General features: G+C 36.1%; 2 protein-coding genes and 1 long non-coding RNA gene across 4 annotated transcripts; 1 reads left to right on the forward strand and 2 right to left on the reverse strand.

Moving 5' to 3' along the window:
• Positions 1-10448: 10448 nt before the first annotated feature.
• Positions 10449-14105, reverse strand: LOC125583462. The gene is made up of 2 exons (XR_007320490.1): positions 12029-14105; positions 10449-11932 (listed from the first exon to the last, which is right to left on the reverse strand). It is a non-coding gene; the product is annotated as an uncharacterized LOC125583462 (long non-coding RNA).
• Positions 14106-15715: 1610 nt separating this feature from the next.
• LOC106389991 (nucleolin) lies at positions 15716-17625 on the forward strand. 2 transcript variants are annotated; one of them, XM_013830355.3, is made up of 3 exons: positions 15716-16436; positions 16677-16923; positions 17054-17625. In XM_013830355.3, exons 1-3 carry the CDS (start codon positions 16122-16124, stop codon positions 17422-17424), a joined length of 933 nt encoding a protein of 310 aa, XP_013685809.2. In that variant the 5' UTR covers positions 15716-16121; the 3' UTR covers positions 17425-17625. The 2 variants fall into 2 exon arrangements, with proteins under 2 accessions (XP_013685809.2, XP_013685808.2); XM_013830354.3 differs by having other exon boundaries at positions 15793-16436; positions 16674-16923.
• Positions 17626-18705: 1080 nt separating this feature from the next.
• On the reverse strand, positions 18706-20899 carry LOC106389990 (E3 ubiquitin-protein ligase At1g63170). The gene is made up of 5 exons (XM_013830353.3): positions 20662-20899; positions 19855-20514; positions 19665-19790; positions 19311-19587; positions 18706-19227 (listed from the first exon to the last, which is right to left on the reverse strand). The coding sequence occupies exons 2-5, from the start codon at positions 20412-20414 to the stop codon at positions 18961-18963; spliced, it is 1230 nt and encodes a 409-aa protein (XP_013685807.2). The 5' UTR covers positions 20415-20514; positions 20662-20899; the 3' UTR covers positions 18706-18960.
• Between the last annotated feature and the right edge of the window lie 4036 nt (positions 20900-24935).

The raw sequence follows: 24935 nt of genomic DNA on the forward strand, positions 1-24935 counted from the left end.
CTATTAATTACATCCATAATAAAAGGATATGGAATAGAAATGAACAAAATGACCTTGATGATGCTTTCTCATATATCGTGTCAAGTGAGGTAAATGAAGATACCGATGATCCAGAACCGAAATCCATATATGAATGTCAAAAGAGACATGATTGGAATAAATGGAAAGAAGCAATACAAATCGAACTTGATTCGCTTAACAAACGAAAAGTGTTTGGATCTATTGTACTCACACCTGAAGATGTGAGACCAGTTGGGTACAGATGGATTTTCGTTCGAAAACGAAATGAGAAAAATGAGATTACAAGGTATAAAGCTCGCCTTGTAGCCCAAGGATTTTCTCAAAGACCTGGTATTGATTATGAGGAAACATATTCTCCTGTAATGGATGCGATCACATTTAGATTCCTGATGAGTCTAGCCGCTGATAAAAATCTTGAGATGCGTCTCATGGATGTTGTTACAGCTTATCTATACGGATCATTAGATACTGATATCTACATGAAAATCCCTGATGGATTTAAAATGCCAGAAGCATTAAGTTCCAAACCTAAAGAGTTATGTGCAATAAAATTGCAAAGATCATTATATGGGTTAAAACAATCTGGACGTATGTGGTACAATCGTCTCAGTGAACATTTAACAAAAGAAGGATATGTGAATGATCCTATATGCCCATGTGTTTTCATCAAGAAAACAACATCCGGATTTGTGATAATCGCGGTATATGTTGATGATCTAAATATTATTGGAACTCAAAAAGAAATACAAAAGGCATCAGACTATCTCAAAGGAGAATTTGAGATGAAAGATCTTGGACAGACACAGTATTGTCTTGGCCTACAAATAGAACATTCACAAAATGGTATATTTGTGCATCAATCCACATACACTAAAAGAGTGTTGAAACGATTTAACATGGATAAATCAACTCCTCTTAGCACCCCAATGGTCGTTAGATCACTTAACATTGAAAGTGATCCATTTCGACCACCTGAGGAAAAAGAAGAGATACTTGGTCCGGAAGTACCATATCTAAGTGCAATTGGAGCGTTGATGTACCTTGCAAATTGTACACGGCCTGATATATCATTCACTGTTAATCTTCTAGCAAGATTTAGCTCATCTCCAACACGAAGACATTGGAATGGAATTAAACATGTCTTTCGTTACCTACAAGGGACTATTGATTTAGGCTTATTTTACCCTAAAGATTCAAATGGTCAAATGGTTGGTTTTGCAGATGCAGGATATCTTTCAGATCCACACAAAGCCCGATCGCAAACAGGATATGTTTTTACGATCGGAGGCACTGCTATATCTTGGCGTTCTCAGAAACAAACGCTTGTGGCTACCTCTTCAAATCATGCTGAGATCATCGCACTCCATGAAGCAAGTAAAGAATGTGTATGGCTAAGATCAATAAGCCAACACATTTGTTCAAGTAGTGGGATTGACAAAAGTACGGGGCCAACTATTCTATATGAAGACAATGCAGCATGTGTTGCTCAAACGAAGGAAGGATATATCAAAAGTGATAGAACAAAACATATACATCCAAAGTTCTTCTCATACACTCAAGAGCTCGAGAAGAAGAAAGAGATTGAAGTAAGATATGTCCGATCATGCGACAATGCAGCCGACCTCTTCACAAAATCACTCCCTACTTCGGTATTCAGAAAACATGTCCATAACATTGGAATGCGTCATCAGAAGGATCTATGACTGCTCAATCGAGGGGGAGCTTACGTAGTTGTACTCTTTTTACCTAACTATGGTTTTTCCCATTGGGTTTTCCTAGAAAGGTTTTTAACGAGGCAACAAAGACGTTAAGCGAGAGCGGAGAGTGACACCGGTCCCCAAGGAGAGTGTTACGAAACTTAATACAAGATGGATGATCAAGGGGGAGTGTTATAAGATAAACTTTGAAATGATCCTCCACTCCTTTACCAACTCAAGCACTATGATCATCTACTCATCAAGCACTATGATCATCTACTCATCAAGCACTATGATCACCCACTCATTTACCAAATCAAGCACCATCTTTGATATTTTATGTATTGTTGCTCACTATAAATACCATCACTCATCTCACTCTTTTGTACACAATTACATCTTCTTCTTCTTCCTTATAATAAACTCTTTCTCTCATATTAAGTATTATTTGCTTCCTACGGGTATTGAATTCTACTCTTATTTAAATTTCCCGATACTATAAATTATAAGTTATTTCATAACATTATCTTTTTTTTTAAACTAATTTTTGTCTTCTTAATGGTGGATAATTTACACTAGAGAAATATTACGATTTTACAACCAACTTTTGCCACATACTTCCCGGGGTGGTCTTGGGACTTGAGGTGCTACCTTGAATCACAGCCAGATTTGTATGACCCGATCCCAGCCGACTAGGCCGCGGTCGATGCCTCACGTCGCTCGGTCCATACCCTGACCGAACCTCTTAAAATTATTGCCCTTTATTTAAAACATCACCCATAGACGAGGGCTAACTCAGATCTTAGCTCAAGACTACCATAGTCTTTCTTAGCTTACATCAATACAACACATACGCAGCGGAATAACATCTATCATCCATTGGTCTATAACCAATCTAATACTCGTCCTGTCGAATCACCTCAGCTAATGGTTAGTACTCTCAACTACCAGTTAGCTCAAAGGTCGATCTTAGACCCGAATCAAGTCATACGAATCTGAGGTTCCATTCCCCTAGTCCATTCTATCTAGAACTAAGCAAGAGTTACTAGATCATACCTTAGCCACATCCACAGAGTTTGTTAGCTCATCGGCCCAGCTGCTCTAGCTGAATGAACTCGTAAACCAGCTGATCGAGCTGTCACACTCGAACTGAGCTAAGACCGAGCTATGGCCAACTGCCATATACTGCGTCCAGCTCCTTTACACATAAAACAACTCCCCTAGGTACTTAGTCATTCAACCAACCATCCCCATAGACCAAGTAACCTTTGGGAAGTCTTCAAGCAGCTAAGGATGTGCATTCAGCCATTCCCGACTCATGCATCATCCAACACCCTTAGCTTATCAGCTTATGATATCAAGTCCAGCTTATGGACTAACAATGCCAAGTCCTCTCATGGACTAATCATACCAAGTCTTCACAAGGACTAATAATATCAAGTCCTCTCGTGGACTAATAATGTCAAGTCCTCTCGTGGACTAATAATGTCAAGTCCTCTCGTGGACTAATAATGATTGTCAAGTCCTCTGATGGACTAATAATGCCCATCAGACTCTAAGTCAATCAACCAACCATCCCACATGACTCAGAACCGACAAGTCTTCACACATACTCAACCGGCCATGGAACCTTGTCCCAACGGAGCCGATCAGTCTTGCTCTAACATCTGGTGCATCCTTTGATCAATCATAGCAGACACCTTATTCCATCACCAATGGATCAGGTCGTCCATCCTTGCCCAAGATCAGATAACACACGGCTCAGTACTTATGGACCACACCACCAAGTACTAGCAATACTCTTCTTTATGGCTCTTAGCCATTGTTTTGCACATAGCTTACCAATACCAAGGTTGATAACTAACATTCCTTATGATCAATGATCATAAGTGACAAACATATCACAACACACAAGCATATGATCAAATAACCTAACACAAGGATCTATCATTGCATGGTTGGTTCCTTATCTAAACATCAAGTTACTCATCAGGCCCAAATCTGGCCGATTTCAAAAGTGATCTAAAAATTAATTAAAATTCACTAAAACCCATGATAAATACCAACTAAGAGATCCTCATAATCAGAATCCAATGAATCGACCCGGATCATATGGATCCTGACCATGAACAGCCCGGCTAAGGTCATGGGCATCATTCCTGAACCGGCGAAGGCCATGGTTCAGTGCAATCAAGTCTGAACCCACAGACTACACCATAATCATTCAGAATATATGGTCTTCAAGGGGCGTGTCATACTTGGCCTGGATCGCACCACAAGAGACAGAAATATAAACTGAAAAGTAATCATAAAATCGGTTACCTTATACAAGATATGATTAGATCATGTGCCTTCCCTTATCATGGACGGCCATGCTCCTCCAGGGCACGCCTCCATCATTGTCTTATCACATATCTCCAGTATTGATAATATCTATTCAAGGGTCGCACCAACTTCCCATCCATGGAACTTCCATGAAACCAGTTTCTACACTGCATCCGCCTTCAAGGATGTTCATGCCATTGAGAGTGGAGTCCGGCCTTCTCCCTTCCCTCCTGACCATTTGCGTGTGTTCCCAGGACACAGAGGAAGCCTAGGACGTGATCATCCATGATCAATCACCATCAAAGGGTCGTTCTCAACTCCCCTTGTGATTGCCCACAAAACTGCCTCTTTTCTGCCTTCACACCACTCTTGATCTTGGATGGAGCAATCCGACTCTCTCTCTCTTTTACTCTGGTTTTCTTTGTGTTTCAGGGTGTAGAAGGAAGCCCTGGTGTGCCTGCAAAGGCACGGACTTGCCTTCCTTATATAGGAGAAGGGGTGGTTACTTTTTAACCATTGCATCCCTTCGGTATCATTTCTGGCCATTGATTTAATCAATGGACCAGATCACACCCCTTCGCCTATGGCAGTTACCATACGTCCTGGAACTGTCAAACCACTCCTGGACATGTCCAAAACAAGCTCACACGGATTGCCCATGCCCATGGCCTGACCAGAAGAGCCCACCGGCCCATAGCCATCCTTGGCCAACCAACCGGCCCGGTAACCGCCCAGAACTGTCACACTGGTCCGAGCTTCCAACACTCCATCCAGCTGAGTTGAGCTGACTCCCAGCTGACCCACCTGAGGGAGCTAGTAGTCCAGCTAGCTGAGCTGGCTGAACTTGATGTGAGATACACTGAGCTTGTCCGAGCTTCGCCCAGCTGACCGAGCTTCATTCTCGCATCGTCCAGCTGTCTTATCACTCGTCCAGCTTGCTCTCTTCATCTTATTCAATTCCCAATAAGTCCCTTGGTGTATTTCTAGACCTAGACTTGGTTTTCTCATGATCCATCCTGATCATTCACTTCATTACAACCTGTTCACGATCAATTCCCATGATCTGAACCAAAGCAGTCCCGTTTCTGTTGAAACGTCTATGTCCCATGTCAAATTCCAGGAACGGAGACATGAAAAGATTACTTGACTGCAGAGCACCATCCTCACGATGATCTGGAACTTGAATACTCAGGCCATTCACCGCAACGTTGGACCTGGTTTTGTGCTTATGTCTGACAACATAAAAACTTCATGACATCCAGTTTGGTTAAATAAAGCACAATAAAACTCACAACGAAGAAAAATATACTAATTAATATTTGTATTGAATTTAATAATTTGTATAAATACAATACTAAAAAATATAATTTGTTTGATATATATATATATATATATATATATATATATATATATATATATATATTAGTCCGCACAAGATCGGACATCACCTAGTTCAATTTAAACAATTCTTTTTGCTTATGGTTCAACTTAAACAACTATTTTGCATCACCTAGTTCAACTTAAATAACTACTTTTGCTTATGGTTGTAAGTGTAAAATCATCGTCTCTCAATTTTCTAATAACATATAAAATGCAAATTAAAAACTTGATTATGCAGGAAAAAATGATGGAGATGATCGTTTATTAAGGAAGTGCATATAGATTTAGGGACCTAGAGAACCAAGAGGAACAGTGGATGGAAATCTTTCGGGTAGAAGTTGATCATGTCTATCCAGGTTTCAATGCAACAAACTCTCGATTCAAACTATCTACTACGCCGGATACTAAAGTCAACATCATCGATCCTCTAAACAATCATCATTACATGGAATTCAAGTGTATTCATGATATCCCCCACATTATGAACATAAACTATCCCATAAGTACTAATGCTAACTACTAAAATATATTTCATATAATGTTTATGTAAGTAACGTAATCGAAAACACTTATCTTGTAGATATAATGGGAGTGGTCTTCAACATAAAAGCCCATTTCTATTACCCTACAACGCCAAAGATGGTGTTTCACATAAGGGACAACATGTAAGTACAAAGTAACATACGATCACATCACGGCCAAATGTTTACATTAGTGTAATTGACACAAATTGTTTTATTCATAATAGCGAGAGTAATATAAAATGTGTGGCAACTGGCGATCATGCTTATGCTTCCAGGATGGGTTTGAAAACATGAGGGGTCGTGGAGAGGTGATTGTGGTCCTCAAGATGTGGAGAATCTGGAGGTTTATATGTAAGTGTATATGATTTTATGTGTTTAGTTTTAAATGTATTAGTTGAGTAAAACGTTTCCTAAACTCATATATACATGATATTTTGATGATGATGATCTATGGCTTGAGACCGAAGGTGGATTATTTGACTTCAGGTCCAACCCATGTTTGCCGGAGGTTGAGGAGTCCAGGCAATCGCTACTTAACACTGACCCTTATGTTCGGAGACACGGGGCTATAAGGACTTTGTAAAACTTGGTGTTCTCTATGTTTTTTTTGTGTGTTTTATTTGAATATATTTTTTACTCTTAAAATAAAACTGTAGTGAAATCTAAATCATTATCTTTGTTGGGCCGGATTTCAAATCTTATGTGATTACATTAACTTATTTTTTTGGTTCAAGATGTGTAATCATATGATACATTAAGAATAATAGTCAATGGCTCAAACTTGTATTATAGCATTAAACTTTTAGTGAGATGGAAAGATACATATCGATTGAGAGAGAATTACGATTTACTTATATACTAATAATATCGATTGAGAGAGAGTTACGATATACTTATATACTAATAATAATATTTATATATGTAACTAGGGCCGGCCCGCCCTACGAGCCGGATTATTTTTAAAAAATTATGTAAATAGTTAGAGTAAATATTCAATACAAATTATTATATTTTAAAATATACATATTAGTTAAACTCTGTATATGTTATTGTATTTGAAGATTAAATATACCATGCCGTATTGATAAGCAATTTTTTTCATGGTGCCATCACATAATTTTTAGTAGTTTTCTGGAGTTGGATGAATCTAAAGAGTACCGTGAGAAAAAAGACGAACTTGTAATTATAGATTAAGTGAACATTTGAGTAATTTTTTTTATTAGGTCGGTTAATTATTAGTTGTGTAAACCGGAAACAATAATATTAAAGTATCGTATCTTGACATGTTGGACAGCTTAAATTTGATAAGTTTGGATTATCATTTTTTTTTCGTACTCAATATATATTATGTGTTGAACTTGAAAAAGTGACTATAAATTAATAAGCTGTTAAATTCTCCCTGAAAATTTGTGATTGATGTTTAGATAGTTATAACATAATACAAAAGAACACAAAATCGTACGGAAAATATTTAACAACTAAATATTTATTATATTAAACTAAATAACTATTCAAAATTTGATCTAAATATATGCATTGTATTTTTAATATCAATTTTAATTGGTAAAACAATCACCCGTTTCAATTTTTTTATCTAGATATATATATATATATATATATTGTTTTCCATCGAAATATACGAATGACTATTTCTAATTAACAATAAATATTTATAAAAAATATGCAATCTATTTTTTTTTTAAATACTACTATTATTTTTTTTAGTTATAAGTATGTTTGATTAGTTTTTGTTGTATGGATAATATTTTATGAGGTTATGTTATGCACCAGTTGTGTCGACTTATTTGAAATATATTTATTTTATTTGCTGTGTAAATACGGTAGTAAATACATATTAGGGACTTTGTATATGAAGCCAATTATTTAAGTAATAGGGTCAGTTTTAATAGGATGTTTTTTCATCAGAACTGGAAATGTAAAACTGCAAGATAAGTTAGAGTCATATGTCGAACATGAATCTGTTTTCATGAAAGAGCATAATATTATTGAGTCATGGGCCATTAATCGATTTTGGATGTTTTTAGTTTTGGTTATGCTCTGATACCATGACAAATCTTAGTTTGGGATCAAAGTTAACTTGAATATTATTGAGAACGAAGCTTGGTATTTATACCAAGAGAAGTAATTCGAAAACAGGAAAACTTAAAGCCAAAGCTATCTAGGAAAATAATAGAAAACCTTATCTAAATCATATTCATATGATTCCTAATTCACATAGAAATCCTACTCCAATAGAATACATACAGTACTATGTTTAGCCATATCCATTTCTTGCTTGGTGGTGTAGACAGAAAGAATTACATAAAATGGTTTTCAATAGAATCAAAGCAGAGATGGAGCAAGTAAGAAGACTACAGCACTGTTAGATTCACTGCTCAATTTTTATAAAGAGATAACTTGGGAGAATTAATCTAAAACAGTGTTATAGACCAGATCGTCAGATTCAAGCACATGTAAATTTAAAAGGCCACACTTTTATAGAATCATGTAGATGGGGGTCATAGAACCAGTTATGACAGTCTATAGATGACAATCAGTTTACCATTAGGATCCAAAATTTCATTACAGCCTTGACCACAAAGGAATCCATAAGTTGGTACGATATTATTGACGGATAAAGAAACATTCTGTCATGGGAACATAAGAAACCATATTAATCTTTCGGAGAGAAAAATGCTAGCAATAATCAATGTTTGTATTTTTTAAAAACTTGTGAAACCATATTATATTTGATGCAGAACCTGTTAGCCAATGCTTCTACAACACCATATGCCCAGCAGGAACTACAGTGACCATAAACAAACCAAAAATGTTTTCATTGATCTGAGAAGGCACTTTTGAATATAAAAACCAAGCAGACGAAGTTAGCTGGTCTTTAATGTGATAATCAATGAGATAATTAGATACATGACATAAGAAGAGTCAGTATATCATCTTTTGAAGACAATGAAATAAAGACATAGGTATCGAAGTTAAGATTGACCTAGGATCGATCCTTCAAATTGCACTGTGACCAAGCGGTTCTAGCATCAACATCTTTTGGACTTGAGAGTTCAGTCATGGATTGCAACAGGAGAGTATAAACTCTGCAACCTGCACGTACCAGCAAAAAAAGAGTGGTCAAATTTCTAGCATTGAATAATAAACATTAAAGAACAGGAATTTGTCTATAGTCAGCAAATAATGATATTATTCATGACTAGGGGTTGGTCCGTCCTACGGGCGGGTGAGTTTACAATAAATTTATTTAATATTCAAATTTATTTGATTTTATAGAATATTTAATAATTTCTTTAAACTGAACATGGTAATTTTTTTTTGAAGATCATATTGTAAATTAAATTTAATTTTGTTGGTTTTAGTTGAAAGAACTACTAACGTTCTTTTTATGTGAAAACAAAAAGTAAAAAAATGTAATGATTTATATATATTTTTTTTTTTCACTTTGATATAGTTGAAGAAATCTAAAGTAAGAATAATTAATATATTTTTTCTAAGAATTTAAAATTATAATATTATTTGGCTTGAAGTTGTTGGATTGTTGTGTATTGAACATTGTTGTTGCATGTTGGTCATTTATGGTTTGTTTGTTGTTGTTATTATATGAATGTTTTGTGTTTTTTTTTTGTAATTTATACATGGATGCGTAGTTTTATGTTCTTGTGGAGGGTGTGATGTTTATTTAATTGGTTTAGTGGTGGGCATGCACGATCTTCAGATTCTGATCTGAATCAAATCTTCCATGACCGACAAGTGGTAGAGGAGAGCTTAGTTTACTAAATTATATACGCATAGGATCCAAAAGTTCCACAACAGACAACTCCTAGATCTCGGCAACAAACCTCTTCCTCTACAAAAAGTTCCCCAACTGCAAGTTCTGCTTTTATTAAAACAGGTCAATTTAACGCTCACCAACAACTCTCTTGACGCGTCTAACAGCTACCCGGTTGAAAAAATATATACGTCCAAGCCCATATGTATGGTTTTATTAATAAATATTGGCTTTTTGTTGTTGTTATTTTGTTAAGTTTGTGTTTGCTGATTTATGTATTTGTCGTCTGAAGTTTATGGTTTGCTTTCACAGGCAGATTGGAGGCGTTGCGTTGTTTATATGGACATGTATTTGGTTAACGCTTTGATAACGATGTAGCTGTAGTTGTGCGTGATGTTTTTCCTTTTGGGTAGTAATTGTGTTGGCTTTGGATTGTTTATGTTTGGCGTGTGTCTTTCTGGGTTGGTTTGCTGCATAAATTTAAATTGTGGATGTTAGTTATGACTTTCGTCCATTTTTGTATTTTCTTTGACTTGTTTTGGTTTCTTTTCATATTTGAAGTTTTGTGTTCGTTTTGGTGTGTACATTTATGTACCCAAATAGATATCGAATTTCACTTAGGATTCAAAGGTTTAGAGAATTTTGTTTAAAACTTTAACAAAGATTTTATGGCATCTAATTTTTTGTCATAAAATTGTTGTAACTCTATTTTCTGAATAGTCGTATATTGATAAAACTGGTACCATGATAATAGTCTCCTAAAGCGGTACAAAATAAACGTTTTGCACTCCATTCTATCTTACAAAGGTGAAAAACATGTTAGAGATAAATCAAATAGTGTGTTGTACATATCAGAGACGCCACTTGCAGTAAGTGAACCAACGAAAGAACACGCACTGTCCACATGCTCTACACACACACACACACACTAATTCACAACAAAACACCAATTCACATCGTGAAGGTGACTTTCTTGTCTAAGCAGTCAACTCATCATGTGGCCAATCAAAACAGTCTCTCAGTCTCTCATTCTTCCTTCATCGTATAAGCATGCAGTGCACTGAATCAAACACCATAACCTATAAGGTCAGTCTATATAAACAAAGATTACATGTCCAGTGTCTTATCAAACACCAGACCAGAACTCATCAGCCATGGCTTCACATTCTTCCCTCCTTCTCATTTTAGTCGTTTCTTGCTTCGTCTCTCTTATCTCATCAGCGATTCCACAAAATTTCTTTACACAAAACGTACGCTCCGTCGAAAGAACTCCATTCCAGACATGCCTGGACCTCTGCGAACTTGATTCCTACCTCCACTACACCTACAGTGCCACCAACTCAATCTGTCTGGATGAGCAGTTCGTAGGCGTTGAAGATATCCTGGAATTGGTGTAAGCTCTGATGCATCACCAAAATATTCTTTATACGTCTCTTTGATAATCGGTTACATAGCCGAACTCTCGCATTAATAAACCAATTCACAACCTAAAGTTTGTCAAAACCAGAGAACCACTCAAATCAAAGGAAGACCAAAAATTGAGCCAGCAACAAAGTATCATAGCCTTTACCATGTTTTCGATATAGATGTTTTCTATGCAAGCATGATTTGCTCTGATTCCTTTGGATTTCTGTAAAAAGCTTGAGATGGATATGGTTATTAATTAAACAAAGAGAAGCAAAAAATGATTTATTGTAATTAACACCTACAGATGAAGGAAATGCTCAAAGAACCAAGCGCGGAGTACAGAGACAGATTTTTCATATAAGCCTCTTTGTGGTCTCCAAGGTAGTCTAACCATTTCAAGCTGTTGATGCAAAGCTCTCTATCATCTCAAATTTAGATATACATGTGTAAGCAAACTCTTGAACAGAAGGACTTACGAAAGTGTTAATGGACATAATAAATCTTCCCCATAGACTATATCGGATCTGATTAGAATATATAAATATCATATCACCAAAAACAACAATCAAGCCACACTAAGATCAGTAAGGATTCATAGATTACTGAGGAGAAAACAGAAACCCACAAAAATCGATCAAAGGCAAACCGAAAGACAGATTAAAAAATCACACCACACCCAGTTACAAACCCCACTCGATATCAAGTCAATTCAAAAGGAATCAAGCTATACCCAGTCGTGTAGGGTTTGAAGGCCTTGACATCGAGTGAATGTGATTATGTGTTTGCTGAATAGGTTATGAAAAAGTACCAAATCAGTTTTGGAAGACATGTATAAAATTAGAGATTTTTCATTACAGAGTTTAATTTTTCAGAGATATTACCGGTGGAGATGTTCATCGCATCAAACGGACTCATTTATAGCTCGAGGTTGTAGTTGTACCTCCGCCGATGATGAGACTGAATAAATGGGACGGAGTGGTAGGAGAGGTATGTGTAGTTTAATGATTGGATTAATGGTGTAGTTAAAGAGAAGGTCCATATTTAGTCGGCAGCCATGGACATCTGAACCGCTAAAATCGAAGATGACGAAGCTAAGAAAACCCGAAACGTCATTCTGTGGCACGTGTCCGTTTTCGCCCATCTCTCTGAAATGATGTGGCACTCTAAAAAGAGAGAAAAGGTTTTTCATTGGTTGATTTTTCATGTCTACGTGGATAGGCTCAATGGAGCTTATATCCTCCTTTTATTACTTGTTTGATGATACCTACGTATGATGATGGAGTCATGGAGCTAGTTTTATTTTCGCGATTATCCAATCACAAAAATCAGTTTCAACGTGATGTGTATATATGTACCCGTCAAAAAGACGTGCAACCTCCTCATATGCACGTTCATTGTAGAACCAAATGCCATTTACTTCTTGAGATGTGTTACGATAAAGTAAATATGGACCTTGGACTTCATGCTCAAAATCTCTGAGGAGATCTTCCACCAGAATATCTACCCAGGCAAAATTTAAACAATACACTGATGATTACTAATACAATCTCCTTAATCAAGAATTCAAAACAAAATCACCGGGTAAGCAACATCACTAACGATCTAAACCTTCCCTAACCTTATCCCTTAGCTTTAGACAAACTAAAACACTGACAAAACGAAGCGACTAATCAAAGACAAAGACATCAACAAAAAAAAGTAATTTGATGCTTCTCTGGCTGACCTGTGTTCCAACGATTCATTACAATAAACTGAAACCGAGGTTGTTGTTTACTTCTGAAACAAAACAAAATCAGATTTTTAGAAGATAAAAGTCAACATCACGCATAGATGAAGATCTAAAGTACTCACCTTTTGACAACATCCTTACGACTCTGATTGAAAAGAAAAAAAACCACACAGATCAGTTAGTAACAAAGCAGACATCAACAACCTCATACGATTAGTGATTGCAACTTACCCATTGACTGATCTCAATGTTGAATTCATAGAAGGTAACATGAGCTGTTGTGATAAGGATCTCCTCGATGAAAGGATCGATTCACTGGAGACCTGTGAGATTAAGTAGCCTTGTACTGTTCTGATCCATATTTGGTGGGACCATCTTCCCGTTCTGAGACATCTTTCTAAGTTCAGAACAGATGTGGTGAAATCTTACGATCCGATTTGGATTGACCTAATATGAAGAACGCTAGAATTGTGATTTACGTAAGGCGAGATTTGGGGATTGTCGCATTGAATGTAGATTGTGGGTGATCGTTTGAGGGTTTAAAGAGGATGACTCCGTTACATGTATCGTTTCAGACAGTGAAGAAGAAGATGAAAGAGCGTATTAGAAACCCCAATCGCCATTAGCGTTGGAGACGGAAAAGAGACGAAGAAGGCCCTAATGGAAAACGTCGTGTTTCATCAAGTATACCCTTATGGGCTAGAGAAAGAGATGATTTGGCCCAACAAAACGCAAAGCCCGTACGAATGCAGCGTTTTTAAAAGAATGGGACACGTGACAGCGTTTCCTCCCCCTGCTTAACGACGTGGCAGCGCCAGAAGGGATGAAACACTACTTTATATATAAAGATATATATATATATATTAATCATACTAATGTCCGCATATACGTGCAGGTGGTCCACCTAATTAGACCTTGTTCGTCTGCTCACCCAGGTGATCCATCTAGGTGAAGATGCAAATTGATGTTCGTTTTGTGCATTATAATGCTACATCCAGATGGATCAACCGGCTGAATTTTTAAAAATTCATCTCAAATTCTCACCCAAATGAAGGTGAGTTTTGATGGTGCATCTAGATGCGGATGCATCTAGTTGAGTCCAAAATGATAAATGACAAAAATGACCTTTTAAAATCAAAATATTATTTTCAAACCGTAAATTCTATTTTTTTACATATATATTTTTCCGCTATAACCAAAAAATACATTTTCTCGCAAAAACTAAAAAACACACTTTCCCGCCAAAACCGCAAGATGCGTTTTTCGCAAAAAAACATAAAACACACATTTTCATAAAAACACATTTTTTGGCTAAACCAGTAAAACCGCACTTTTCGACCAAAACCGAAAAAACGCATTTTCCCGTCAAAACAAAAAAAACGAAATTTCCCGCCAAAACCCAAAAAAATGCATATTCCCGCCAAAACTCCAAAAAGCATTTTCCGGCCAAAACCGCAAAAAGCATTTTCTCGCCAAAACCGGAAAAACGCATTTTTACGCCAAAACCGGAAAAACGCATTTTCTCGCCAAAACTGGAAAACACAATTTTTCCGCCAAAACCGGAAAATGGAATTTTCCCGCCAAAACCGGAAAAACGCATTTTCCCGCCAAAACTGGAAAACCGCATTTTCCTGCCAAAACTGAAAAACGCAATTTTACCGCCAAAACCGGAAAAACGTATTTTCCCGCCAAAACCGGAAAAATGCATTTTCCCGCCAAAACTGAAAAAACACAATTTTACCGCCAAAACCGAAAAACGCATTTTCCCGCCAAAACTGGAAAAACGAATTTTCCCGCCAAAACCGGAAAAATGCATTTCCCGATAAAACTGGAAAACGCATTTTTCCGCCAAAACTGGAAAAACGCATTTTCCCGCCAAAAACTGGAAAACGCATTTTCCCGCCAAAACCGAAAAAAATGTATTTTCCTGCTAAAACCGGAAAAGTGTATTTTCTCGCCAAATCGGAAAAATGTTTTTCCCGCCAAAATCGTGAAAAAATCTTTTCCCGTCAAAAACACTTTTCCCGCCAAAACTTCAAAACACACTTTTTCCGTCTAAACCGTAAAAACGTATTTTTCAGCCAAACCCATAAAACGTATTTATCCGCCAAAACCATAAAAATGCACTTTTCGCGAAAAACACATATTTCCTCAAAAACCGCAAAAATATTTTCGGCCAAAACCGTAAAAATGCTATTTTTCCGCCGAAACGTAAAAAATTATATTTTAGTTATTTTATTAACAAGTCCACCTCGATGCAGATGGAAATTAAAAAATGAAAAGTAAACGAACATAGTTGCATTTAGATAATTCATCTGGATGCATGGACGAAATGAAGAAACGAACAATACCCAGATGGAACATCTGGATAACACATCTAGATGGACCATCTGGATGCATCTTCCAGATGTACAAAAGAAGAGGGCGTTACGGTTTCTCAGAAGTCGAAACTGTATATAACATGATTACTTCCCAGTTCCCACAAAATAATATATACAGCTATATATGAATATTATAAACATAAAACTTTGAATAATTTTTTGAAACTCACAAAATAATAGTATTCACGATATTATTTATTTTAGCAATTATTATTATTATGATAAAGATTATAGTATTTACTGCAAAAAAAAAAATCATAGGAATAAATTATGTTATTTTTGGTTCTATTTTTTTTTTATTTTTTGGGTTCTGTTGTGAATAAAATCTTGAAAAATTCAAATTTCATAATTATAGTATAATTTATTTCTTTGTTTGGTGATTAAATATCCAAAGAAAGGTGAAAAATCTTGAACGTATTAAATGATAAAGGATCGGTTTCGATTTGCTTTGCTGAGTTCCAATTTCAGCTCGGACCCGGTTCGTTTTTCTAATCCAAATATCGGTTTGATACATAGCCGGAAATAGCTACCCTCAAAACGATTTCCACCTCTTTCAAGAAACCCTAATCATCTCGCGTCTCCATCAGAAACCAGCTTCCCGAAGCTTCCTTGCTTCCTTCTCTTGTTCTCTCCTTTCATCTCTCTATCAATCTGGAACCCTAATTATCAATCGCTTTCAAGAATCCGCTTGTAGAAAGATCAGATTTTTTCCATCTCCCTCGTAGTAAATTAGTGACGATTGCATCCCTTATCCACTGCTTGCATCAGATCGTTTTCCTGTTCTGGGTTTTTGTAAAGATCGCACCTTTTTAGCTGTTTGTTATCTGAATCTTTGATTGTTTGAGAGAGAGAGAGAAAGGAAAGATGTTTGGTGGTGGAAACAGGAGAGACGAGGGATCGATGCCGATTCAGAACACTAACTTGTTCGCTGCTTTGGACACTCGCAAGAAGAAGAAGAAGTCGGATAAGGCTGGTGGTAAGAGCAAGGGTTCGTCGTCATCGCACAAGGAGCCTGAGCCTCAGGTCTTCTGGGCACCTACGCCTCTCAAAGCTAAGGCTTGGGCGGATATCGACAGTGACGATGAAGATGATGACTATTTCGTTACCACTGCTCCGCCCCACGCCTTGTGGAATGCTTCTGAAGCGTCTCATTCTGATGTGAAAGAGACTCACGTTGAGGTACTTATAGTGGTATTGGTTTTTTTTTTATTTGCTGTTGAGCTCCCTCATAGGCTGTCTACTTGACGGATGAATCTCTGGTGCCTTCCTTGTGTTAAATTGGTTTCATAAAATTGCAAATAAACCTCTTGAGATTTCTACTACCGTTTGAAACTACTCTCGTTCAGGACTTAAGGTTTTACCTTTCTTGATAGATGGATGATAAAATATATTATGATGAGTTTGCTTTTAATGTAGCAGGAAAGTGAAAGTGAAGAGGATAACCTTGATGAAGGTGATGATGATGATGATTTGGAAGAAGAGCATGAGACGCAAGTTCATCCACAAGCAGAGCCTGAGGTGAAGAAGGCTCCTGAAGTTCCTGCACCACCCAAGGAGGCGGAGAGGCAGCTTTCCAAGAAAGAGAGGAGACAGAAGGAACTTGCCGAGCTTGAGGCTTTGTTAGCAGATTTTGGAGTTGCACCCACTGGTCAAGACAACACTCAAGGTATCTATCACACAGGCACGCAATGATGTCTTACATATGTGGACAGCTTTCTACACTGGCTTATTATTACGGGCTGAGGTAGTCATTTTTGCTAATACTGATAAGTGTTTCTTCTGCAAATACCTAACAGATAATCAAGAGAAGAAAGAAGTCAGTGGAGATGGAGAGAAGAAGGAGAACGCAACAGGAGAATCAAAGGCCTCAAAGAAGAAGAAAAAGAAGGATAAACAGAAGGAGGCAAAAGAGTCTCAGGAAGAAGTGAAGAGCAACGCAGATGCTGCTGGAGGTGAGTCTGCTGAGCAGGAGGGGGAGGCTTCTTCTTCCATGGATATCCAAGAACGGCTCAAGAAGATTGCATCGATGAAGAAGAAGAAGTCAAGCAAAGAGACTGATGCCGCTGCAAAAATTGCTGCACAAGAAGCAGCTGCGAGGAAGGCAAAGCTGGCTGCCGCAAAGAAGAAGAAAGAGAAGAGTCACTACAACCAGCAGCCAGTGAGGTGAAATCAATCACCCACCCAAACCTGTTTTGATATATGATGAACATGTGTTTCCCTCTTTCTGTTGATATGAGACTTTACTCTTTGATAAAATCTGTTGAAAGGGGGGGATGTGTTTGGGTCGTACTTTTAGAGATATGACTTTGATCTTTTTAAATTTATGTTATACAATGGGACATAACCAGAAAAGATTTGTCTTTGAGTTTGTTTTGCTCTTCTTTTCTTTTGTCTTTTGTATTCTCTCGTTCCCACTAGAATCATGTCAGGTGCATATGCTTTGATTGCTGTTATTTTTAAGAATGTCCTTGCTGGATGAAATCCATAACCCGAAATACCATAAAACGAGTCTCATTCGGTATATATTTTGTATATAGTCTTAAACCTAAGGTTTTGTCTTTAATTAAAAGTTAATCGGCTAAGAGATTGGTGGCCAATTCGCCGGGGAAGTAGAAATGTTGAGAAGAGTGATCGGTAGTGTGGCGGTTAGCTCACGGAGGTGATGATGATGAGGAAGATAATGGGATTAACCAGTTGTTCGTACATGTAGCTGTCTCAAAGCAAAGGCAAGCTGATTCTCTGCATTTTCTTTGCGGGTTTGACCCTGATGCATTAGGTATTCACTCTGTTTCCATGAGGCCAAAGCTCGAGGCTTTGGAGTTGTCTGATGATCCCACTCAATACACAGGCCCTTCTTTTGTGTAAGTGTGTTCTTCCACAAACTTTTCTTACAACCTTGTTCATTAGTATAACAGTCTTTTTTAGCTTTCAAGATTTGCCTACAAATAAAGGATTTAGTCTTTGGCCTGCTCTTTTATTCATTTCTCAATTCTAAGAAAAAGGATTGTGATTGTTTTCACAGAGAAGATGAGAGACGTATTCCATAGTTTCCTAGAGCAGCGGGGAGTGAACGAGAGTCTCTTCCCGTTTCTTCAGGCATGGCTTTATGTAAAGGACCACCGTAACTTGCTGCGATGGTTCAAATCAGTTGGCACACATATGTTCATGAACACCCATCTCCCGAAAACGCTTTAGATCTTCATCAGAAGTACGTATCTTTCGGAAGGGCACTATACCACTCTTTAATGATACAGTCACTTTTTTGCTTATCTCTACCCGTTTAAAGTAAACATATGCATCAAGCTGTGACGTTATCATACTCACTCTACTCTCTTAACACTTTTAAAGAATAAGTAGAACATATTCAAGGTCCAGTATAAAGTTTCCATTATAGAATATTGACATCTATACCAGTCATCTATTGATAAGGCAATTCAGCTGCACAAGGTATTGAAAGAGCCCTCTGGCTCTCGTATAAAGGTTCTTCTGTTCGTGATAAGATTCAGAGAATAAACAAACAAACAAAAAAAAGTATCTAGAACACACGCAAACTCAAATCACTGATTTTCAAAACTCTCCTACGTGTTGAGAGGGTTTTAATTTACAAAAGCAAAAAAGGCAATTCTTCTTAACGATGAGGCTCAGAAGCAAACGCCGTTTTGTGTATCGCTGTGTACCATTTTCTCTAACATCGAGCAAATGTCTAGATGATGCTGTGGGCCAAACCGTTATCAACTCTATGTTCATTCCTTTGTTGTTGAGCGTTACCCTCTTCCCCAGAAGAGAGGGAGGTTAAGACCCCCTGACTTGTCAGATCAGAGTTCTTCTCCCCAACTTCACTCTTGCAAAGAGGGCAACTGGCATTGATCTTCAGCCACTTGTCAACGCAGTCTTTGTGGAAGAAATGTGAACAAGGAAGCTCTCTTAACTCTTCGTTATTCGCATATTTCGCTAAGCAAATGCAACAGACCTGCAAAAAAAAAAAACAATTGTAACTAGTCAAGATACTTGATCTGTACGTGTGCAGAGTCAAAAGTGTAAGCAAAAACTCACAGCGTCTTCTCCTGAAATGGCACGTTCGTTATCTGTTCCAGCCGCCACAACTCCACCTTCGCTACTACTCGAACCACCACTTCTGCTTTTCTTCAGCTTAAACTTATGGGTAGGCAATGCGTTTATCGACTCAGTTGTAGCACCACGGGGTTGAGTTAAATCTTCTCTGTATCCGAGAATAGAGATAATGCACGGCAAACAACAACATATAGTTGTGCAGAGGATGAAAGGCATGGCGTAGCCAATACAGCTAAAGGTGAGAAACACTAAACATAACCTATAGAACATTCAAAAAAAAAAAAAGGTTAAGAGTCTTTTCTTTGACAAATGTACCGAAAAGGTTTGAAACCGAACCTGTACAAGTTAGGAGCCTCGGATGCAGATGAATGCCCTCCGAATATCCAGACGTTACCTACCACAAACCATATCGCAAAGAAGCAATCCAGAGCCATTTTGAAGTACTCCATAAGAACTTTTAGCCTAAAACCCAAAACCAAATACTCAAATGATTGCAACATAGGCGCGTAAAGACATGTATGTATACCTGGCAGCGCTTATGAAGCCAGGGTATCTACTACCACCACGAGAAGACGTGTTGTTGTTGTTGGTCTGTCGAGCATCTCCTCCTTCAGATGACCTGGATATGGAGAAGGCGAATGGCCCAGCTGCAACGTTAAGATTAGGACGATGATGCTGTGCAGAATCCTGTTCAGAGGGGTGACTGGAATGGTGGTAATATCTCCAGTACAGGAGAGGGAGCGTTGCAACGCATCCACAGGCGTAACCAACAATCCAAGCAAACAAGGGTGCACGCGGATGCTCGTGTTTAGACAAAGACAAAACGACTATAGCTGCAATGATCTGGCCGAGAGTGAGGAGTAGCTCAATGGAAATCCATAGGCCAGAGTTCAAAGGACTGCGTCTGCGACGTGGGGTTCTAGGATTCGACCGCACAGAAGAAGAGGAAGAAGCTGTAACTGGGTGAGAGACAGAAGCAGTAGAAGGTCTCTCCTCTTCCTCATCCAAAACGTGATGAGAAGAGGAGCTTGGAATGTCAATGATGTGGTCATTTTGGGGTAGATGATGAGCTGATGATTGTTCCATGAATGGGTAGATTAAGGTGGTTATGACCTTTAGTTGTCAGAAGAGAAAACACCCATCTAGGTTTTGTAATACCATGGAAACTCACTCAAACTTTGACGTCCTGCAAAACCCATAAAACAAAAACATCAAATGGGGTTTCTCAGTTCATGAAATTGAGAGAGACAAGTAAGCATTAAACCCTAAAATCATCAATTCATTAACAAACCCTAATTAGCAGATGGAATTGAGAAGAAATCACGGAACAAACCTAATTCTTCAAATGGGTGAGGTTTCCTTCTTCAATTGGAGACACCCGAGAAGAGAGAGCCCAGAAAGAGTCAGACTTTTTGAGCTATTGAAATCGTAATCGTGATACTTTCTTCTTCAATTCTTTTGCGATTATTTATTTTTTTCTTTTTTTGTGCTCACCGATCAACTAAGGAGATATAATAATAATATTTTTTTTAATTATGTATATATTCGGAGCCAAACAGCAATCACACAAACAGAAGAGTATGTAATGGATTCAGGTTTCAGATAGTGATGGGGTTCTTTGGCTCCTTGCTTTTTTATTTTCTTTGTTGTACTCTTGTTGATCACTTTTCTTTTCTTTCTTGGATATGGGCTCTTCTTGATGCATCCAGCGGCAAAAGTGCCAATTTCGACCCCAACAATTTCAGTCGTGCCAAATACGACCCGAACAATTGATCAGTGCCAAATACAACCTCAACTCAATTATAATTAAAAAAACTACCCGAACTTCTTAACACGTGCCTAAATATACATTGACTCTAACAGAAGTTAGTCAACCGTTAACAAGATAAAACGACGTCGTTTTGATATACGTGGAAAAGTGCCAATTTCGACCCCAACACTCTCAGTCGTGCCAAATAGGACCCGAACAAATGGTCAGTGCCAAAACCGACCTCAATTTAATTATAATTTAAGAAAAAATACATGAACTTCTTAAAACGTTCATAAATCTACATTGACTCTAACAAAAGTTAGTCAACCGTTAACAAGATAAGACGACACCGTTTTGATATATATATATATTTTTTAAAAAATATGTTCATTCCGGAACTCAAACTATGTTGTGATACCCTTTTAAATTAGCATACTAGCAACTAGATAAAAGTAACTTTTTGAAATACTATTACAAATTTGAAGTTATATAAACTACTATTATTCTTCATCTTATCCAATTTAAAATTTTGGTGACAATTGTTTCTGATTTATATAAATAAATTAACATGTTTTTATTTATCATATATTTAATAAACTTATATCTTACTAAAATATAAATAATAAAATATTTATTATTATACGATCTTAAATATACTTAAAACTTTGAATTTATTTATAAAATATTTCTTCACCTACCGACGCTTTACGCCCAATCATTCCGGATAACGCTTGCATCCTCTGTATTACCGCGGCTGCTGGCACAGAGTTAGTTTTATACGATCTTAAATATACTTAAAACTTTGAATTTATTTATAAAATTTTCTTATATTAATTATTTGTAATTTTTAAAAATAAGTTGAAATTGTTTTATTTTTCAAAGTTAATATTATATATTTTGATATTTTGTTCAATAAGAGACCTTTTACCTTTCTTTCACTAAGATATGTTGTACAAAATATTAGAAATATTAAAAAATAACTAGATTATATAAAGTAATCACCAAAGTTTTAAATTGGATAAGATGAAGAAGAATAGTAGTTTATATAATGGAGAATTTCAAATGGTAATAATATTTCAAAAAATTACTTTAGTTTAGATGTTAGTGTGCCCCTTTAAAAGGATATCCCGTCACGGGTTTGAGTCCCGAAATGAACATATTTTTAAAAATATATATATATCAAAACGACGTCGTCTTATCTTGTTAACGGTTGACTAACTTATGTTAGAGTCAATGTAGATTTAGGCACGTTTTAAAAAGTTTGAGTATTTTTTCTTAAACTATAATTGAGGTGAGGTCGTTTTTGGCACTCATCATTTGTTTGGGTCTTATTTGGCACGACTGAGAGTGTTGGGATCGAAATTGGCAATTTTTCTCATATATCAAAACGACGTCGTTTTATCTTGTTAACTGTTGACTAACTTCTGTTAGAGTCAATGTATATTTAGGCACGTTTTAAGAAGTTCAGGTAGTTTTTTTAAATTATAATTGAGTTGAGGTTGTATTTGGCACTGATCAATTGTTCGGGTCGTATTTGGCACGACTGAAATTGTTGGGGTCGAAATTGGCATTTTTCCCTGCATCCAGCTATGTTTTTCTCTTGCTAATATTTGGTGAGAGGGAGAGAGTTAGAGGTTTTTTGTTATGTTGCGACAACATTCTCTTTTGGATAAGAAATTTAAGGTGTGTGAGTCTCGATTCTTCTTACTCTAGCATCATGTCAATCTTCTTGTTTCCACACAAAAAAAAAAAAAAACGATTCCTTAATCCAAACCTACGACAAGGATGATCCAGTAACATGGCATTTGCCGCCTGCAAAATTATTTCACGAGAAGTAAAAACTTTTTTAAAAAATATTTGAAATTTTCCTTTCCCATGATGTAAAACCAAACTTAGAGATGATTGGTGTCTGAAACAATATAGGCCTTATAGGCTTCTTTCACAATACTTAAACAGTTCCCAGGTTCTAATTTTAATCTGAAGTTGCATTAACCAACCTTTTAAAGATACATGGTTTCTGTATTTGTTCTCGCGCCTTCAAGTACGTGCACATAAGAACACCAAATGTGCTTGAGTAAACACAAACTCGAAGGATCAAACCATACAAGCACAAGTAGAAAGAGATAACTTGACATCTACGCATCAGATCTCTTGCATCCCCGAACATGCTATGAAGTCAATAACATAATCTAGAGATATCATAGTACGAAGTCACTTGCCTCCACAAATCACAATGCAAGTTCCACAGCGTTATGACTTCACAAAAACACTTTTTCTTGCAAAAGAAACCATATGAAAGAGGCCATCCTTATTAGTTATTAGTATTTTAATGATTCTTATAAATAAATCAGTCATAACCCAAAATCGGAATCCTACCCCTTTCTCTCCTACTAGGGTAAAACACTTGTTCCTATACAAGTGACAATTATACTTCTATGTCGACCCAATCAAACTTAATTATTTTAAAAATCAGCGAATATAGTTTGATGCTTTCTATAAACATCTTAAAGGTGTATGGAACGGAGCCCAGGGTTATTTTGGAAAAACGCTGACATCTATCTATATTATTAAAAGAAAAGTACCCATTTGAAAATGTTTTTACTTCATTAATTAAATTCCTTTTTTTTCGCTTGTTTTTTTCAGTTGCATTTATGAAATATCTAAAACGAATAAAACTGTCTAATTTATTACTCGTCTTTTCAGTTACATTAATGAAATATGCTTAAATGAATTTAAACTTCCTATTTTATTGTTTGTCTTTTTCAGTTACCTTAATGAAATATCATTAAATAAATTTGGACATAATGTCATTTAATCAACCAAAAAACTCATGAGTTATCTTTACGTGCATAATTTTAATAATTGAGATTTTTAAAAACGTGCATCATTAAAATGTTATCTAAAACATGCAACACTAATATATAACATGCATCAATAAAACTAGAATTTAACTCACACAATTGTACGGATATTATTTTCAGTTTATTAAATTTAAAAATAATTATTTATTCAAAAAATATTTAAGAAAGGCTATGTTTTAAAAAATTATATGGTATTATTTGCTCATAACTCATTTGTCATTTGATAAATTGTTAGAAAGAAAATTTTAGCATAATATAACTCAGTTGTCATTTGCTAAATTTATGGTTTTTATTTATATTTTTTTATTATTTAATTATAATATTTTCATTTTATATTTGAAAGATAAATGAATTTTCTTTCAAACAATATTTTTGTAAATGTATTTTTAAAAAAATAATCAATTAAAATTGTTATTATCATTGAATATCATTATTTTTGACATAATTTGAGTTTTCGTTTACATCAAAACTTATCATATTTTAGGATAATTTTAATTTAAAATGTAATTTTCATATTTTTCAAACAAATTCTAAAAATATTTTTTAAATATTTTGTTATAATTGTTAAAAAAATATTGAGTTGCATTTCAAATAAAAAGGTAAAAATATTATAATTAAAATATGTAAAATTTAATATAGTTTTAAGGAAATGGTCAAAATAAAAAAATTACACATAAAATAATCATGATTTTTGTTAACTGGGCGGATCATTATTTATATGATATCGCACACGAAAGAAAAATTTCTGTTTTTAAAATTATCTAATTAACTCTATACTCTTTTTTATGATATCACACATTCGTAAAAAAATAGATAGTTTAAGATGCAAAAAAAATATTTATTTAATGAATATAATATGAACGAATATTACAAATACATCATTTAATAAAATAAATAATTAAAAACTGAAAATTCATATCCGCGCTGGCGCGCGGATCAAGGTCTAGTTTATCTTATTCTAACAGTCTCATAAGTAAACGAGCTTTTTTAATTTTA

Source organism: Brassica napus, chromosome C3, assembly GCF_020379485.1.
Source record: "Brassica napus cultivar Da-Ae chromosome C3, Da-Ae, whole genome shotgun sequence".
Taxonomy (NCBI): domain Eukaryota; kingdom Viridiplantae; phylum Streptophyta; class Magnoliopsida; order Brassicales; family Brassicaceae; genus Brassica; species Brassica napus.

Coding starts and splice junctions, on each gene's coding strand:
- LOC106389991 (XM_013830354.3), top strand. CDS start 16,122: ATGTTTGGTGGTGGAAACAGGAGAGACGAGGGATCGATGCCGATTCAG. Junction 16,437..16,673: donor TGAAAGAGACTCACGTTGAG/GTACTTATAGTG, acceptor CTTTTAATGTAG/CAGGAAAGTGAAAGTGAAGA. Junction 16,924..17,053: donor TGGTCAAGACAACACTCAAG/GTATCTATCACA, acceptor AATACCTAACAG/ATAATCAAGAGAAGAAAGAA.
- LOC106389990 (XM_013830353.3), bottom strand. CDS start 20,414: ATGGAACAATCATCAGCTCATCATCTACCCCAAAATGACCACATCATT. Junction 19,588..19,664: donor GAGGCTCCTAACTTGTACAG/GTTCGGTTTCAA, acceptor AATGTTCTATAG/GTTATGTTTAGTGTTTCTCA. Junction 19,228..19,310: donor CCATTTCAGGAGAAGACGCT/GTGAGTTTTTGC, acceptor TTTTTTTTGCAG/GTCTGTTGCATTTGCTTAGC.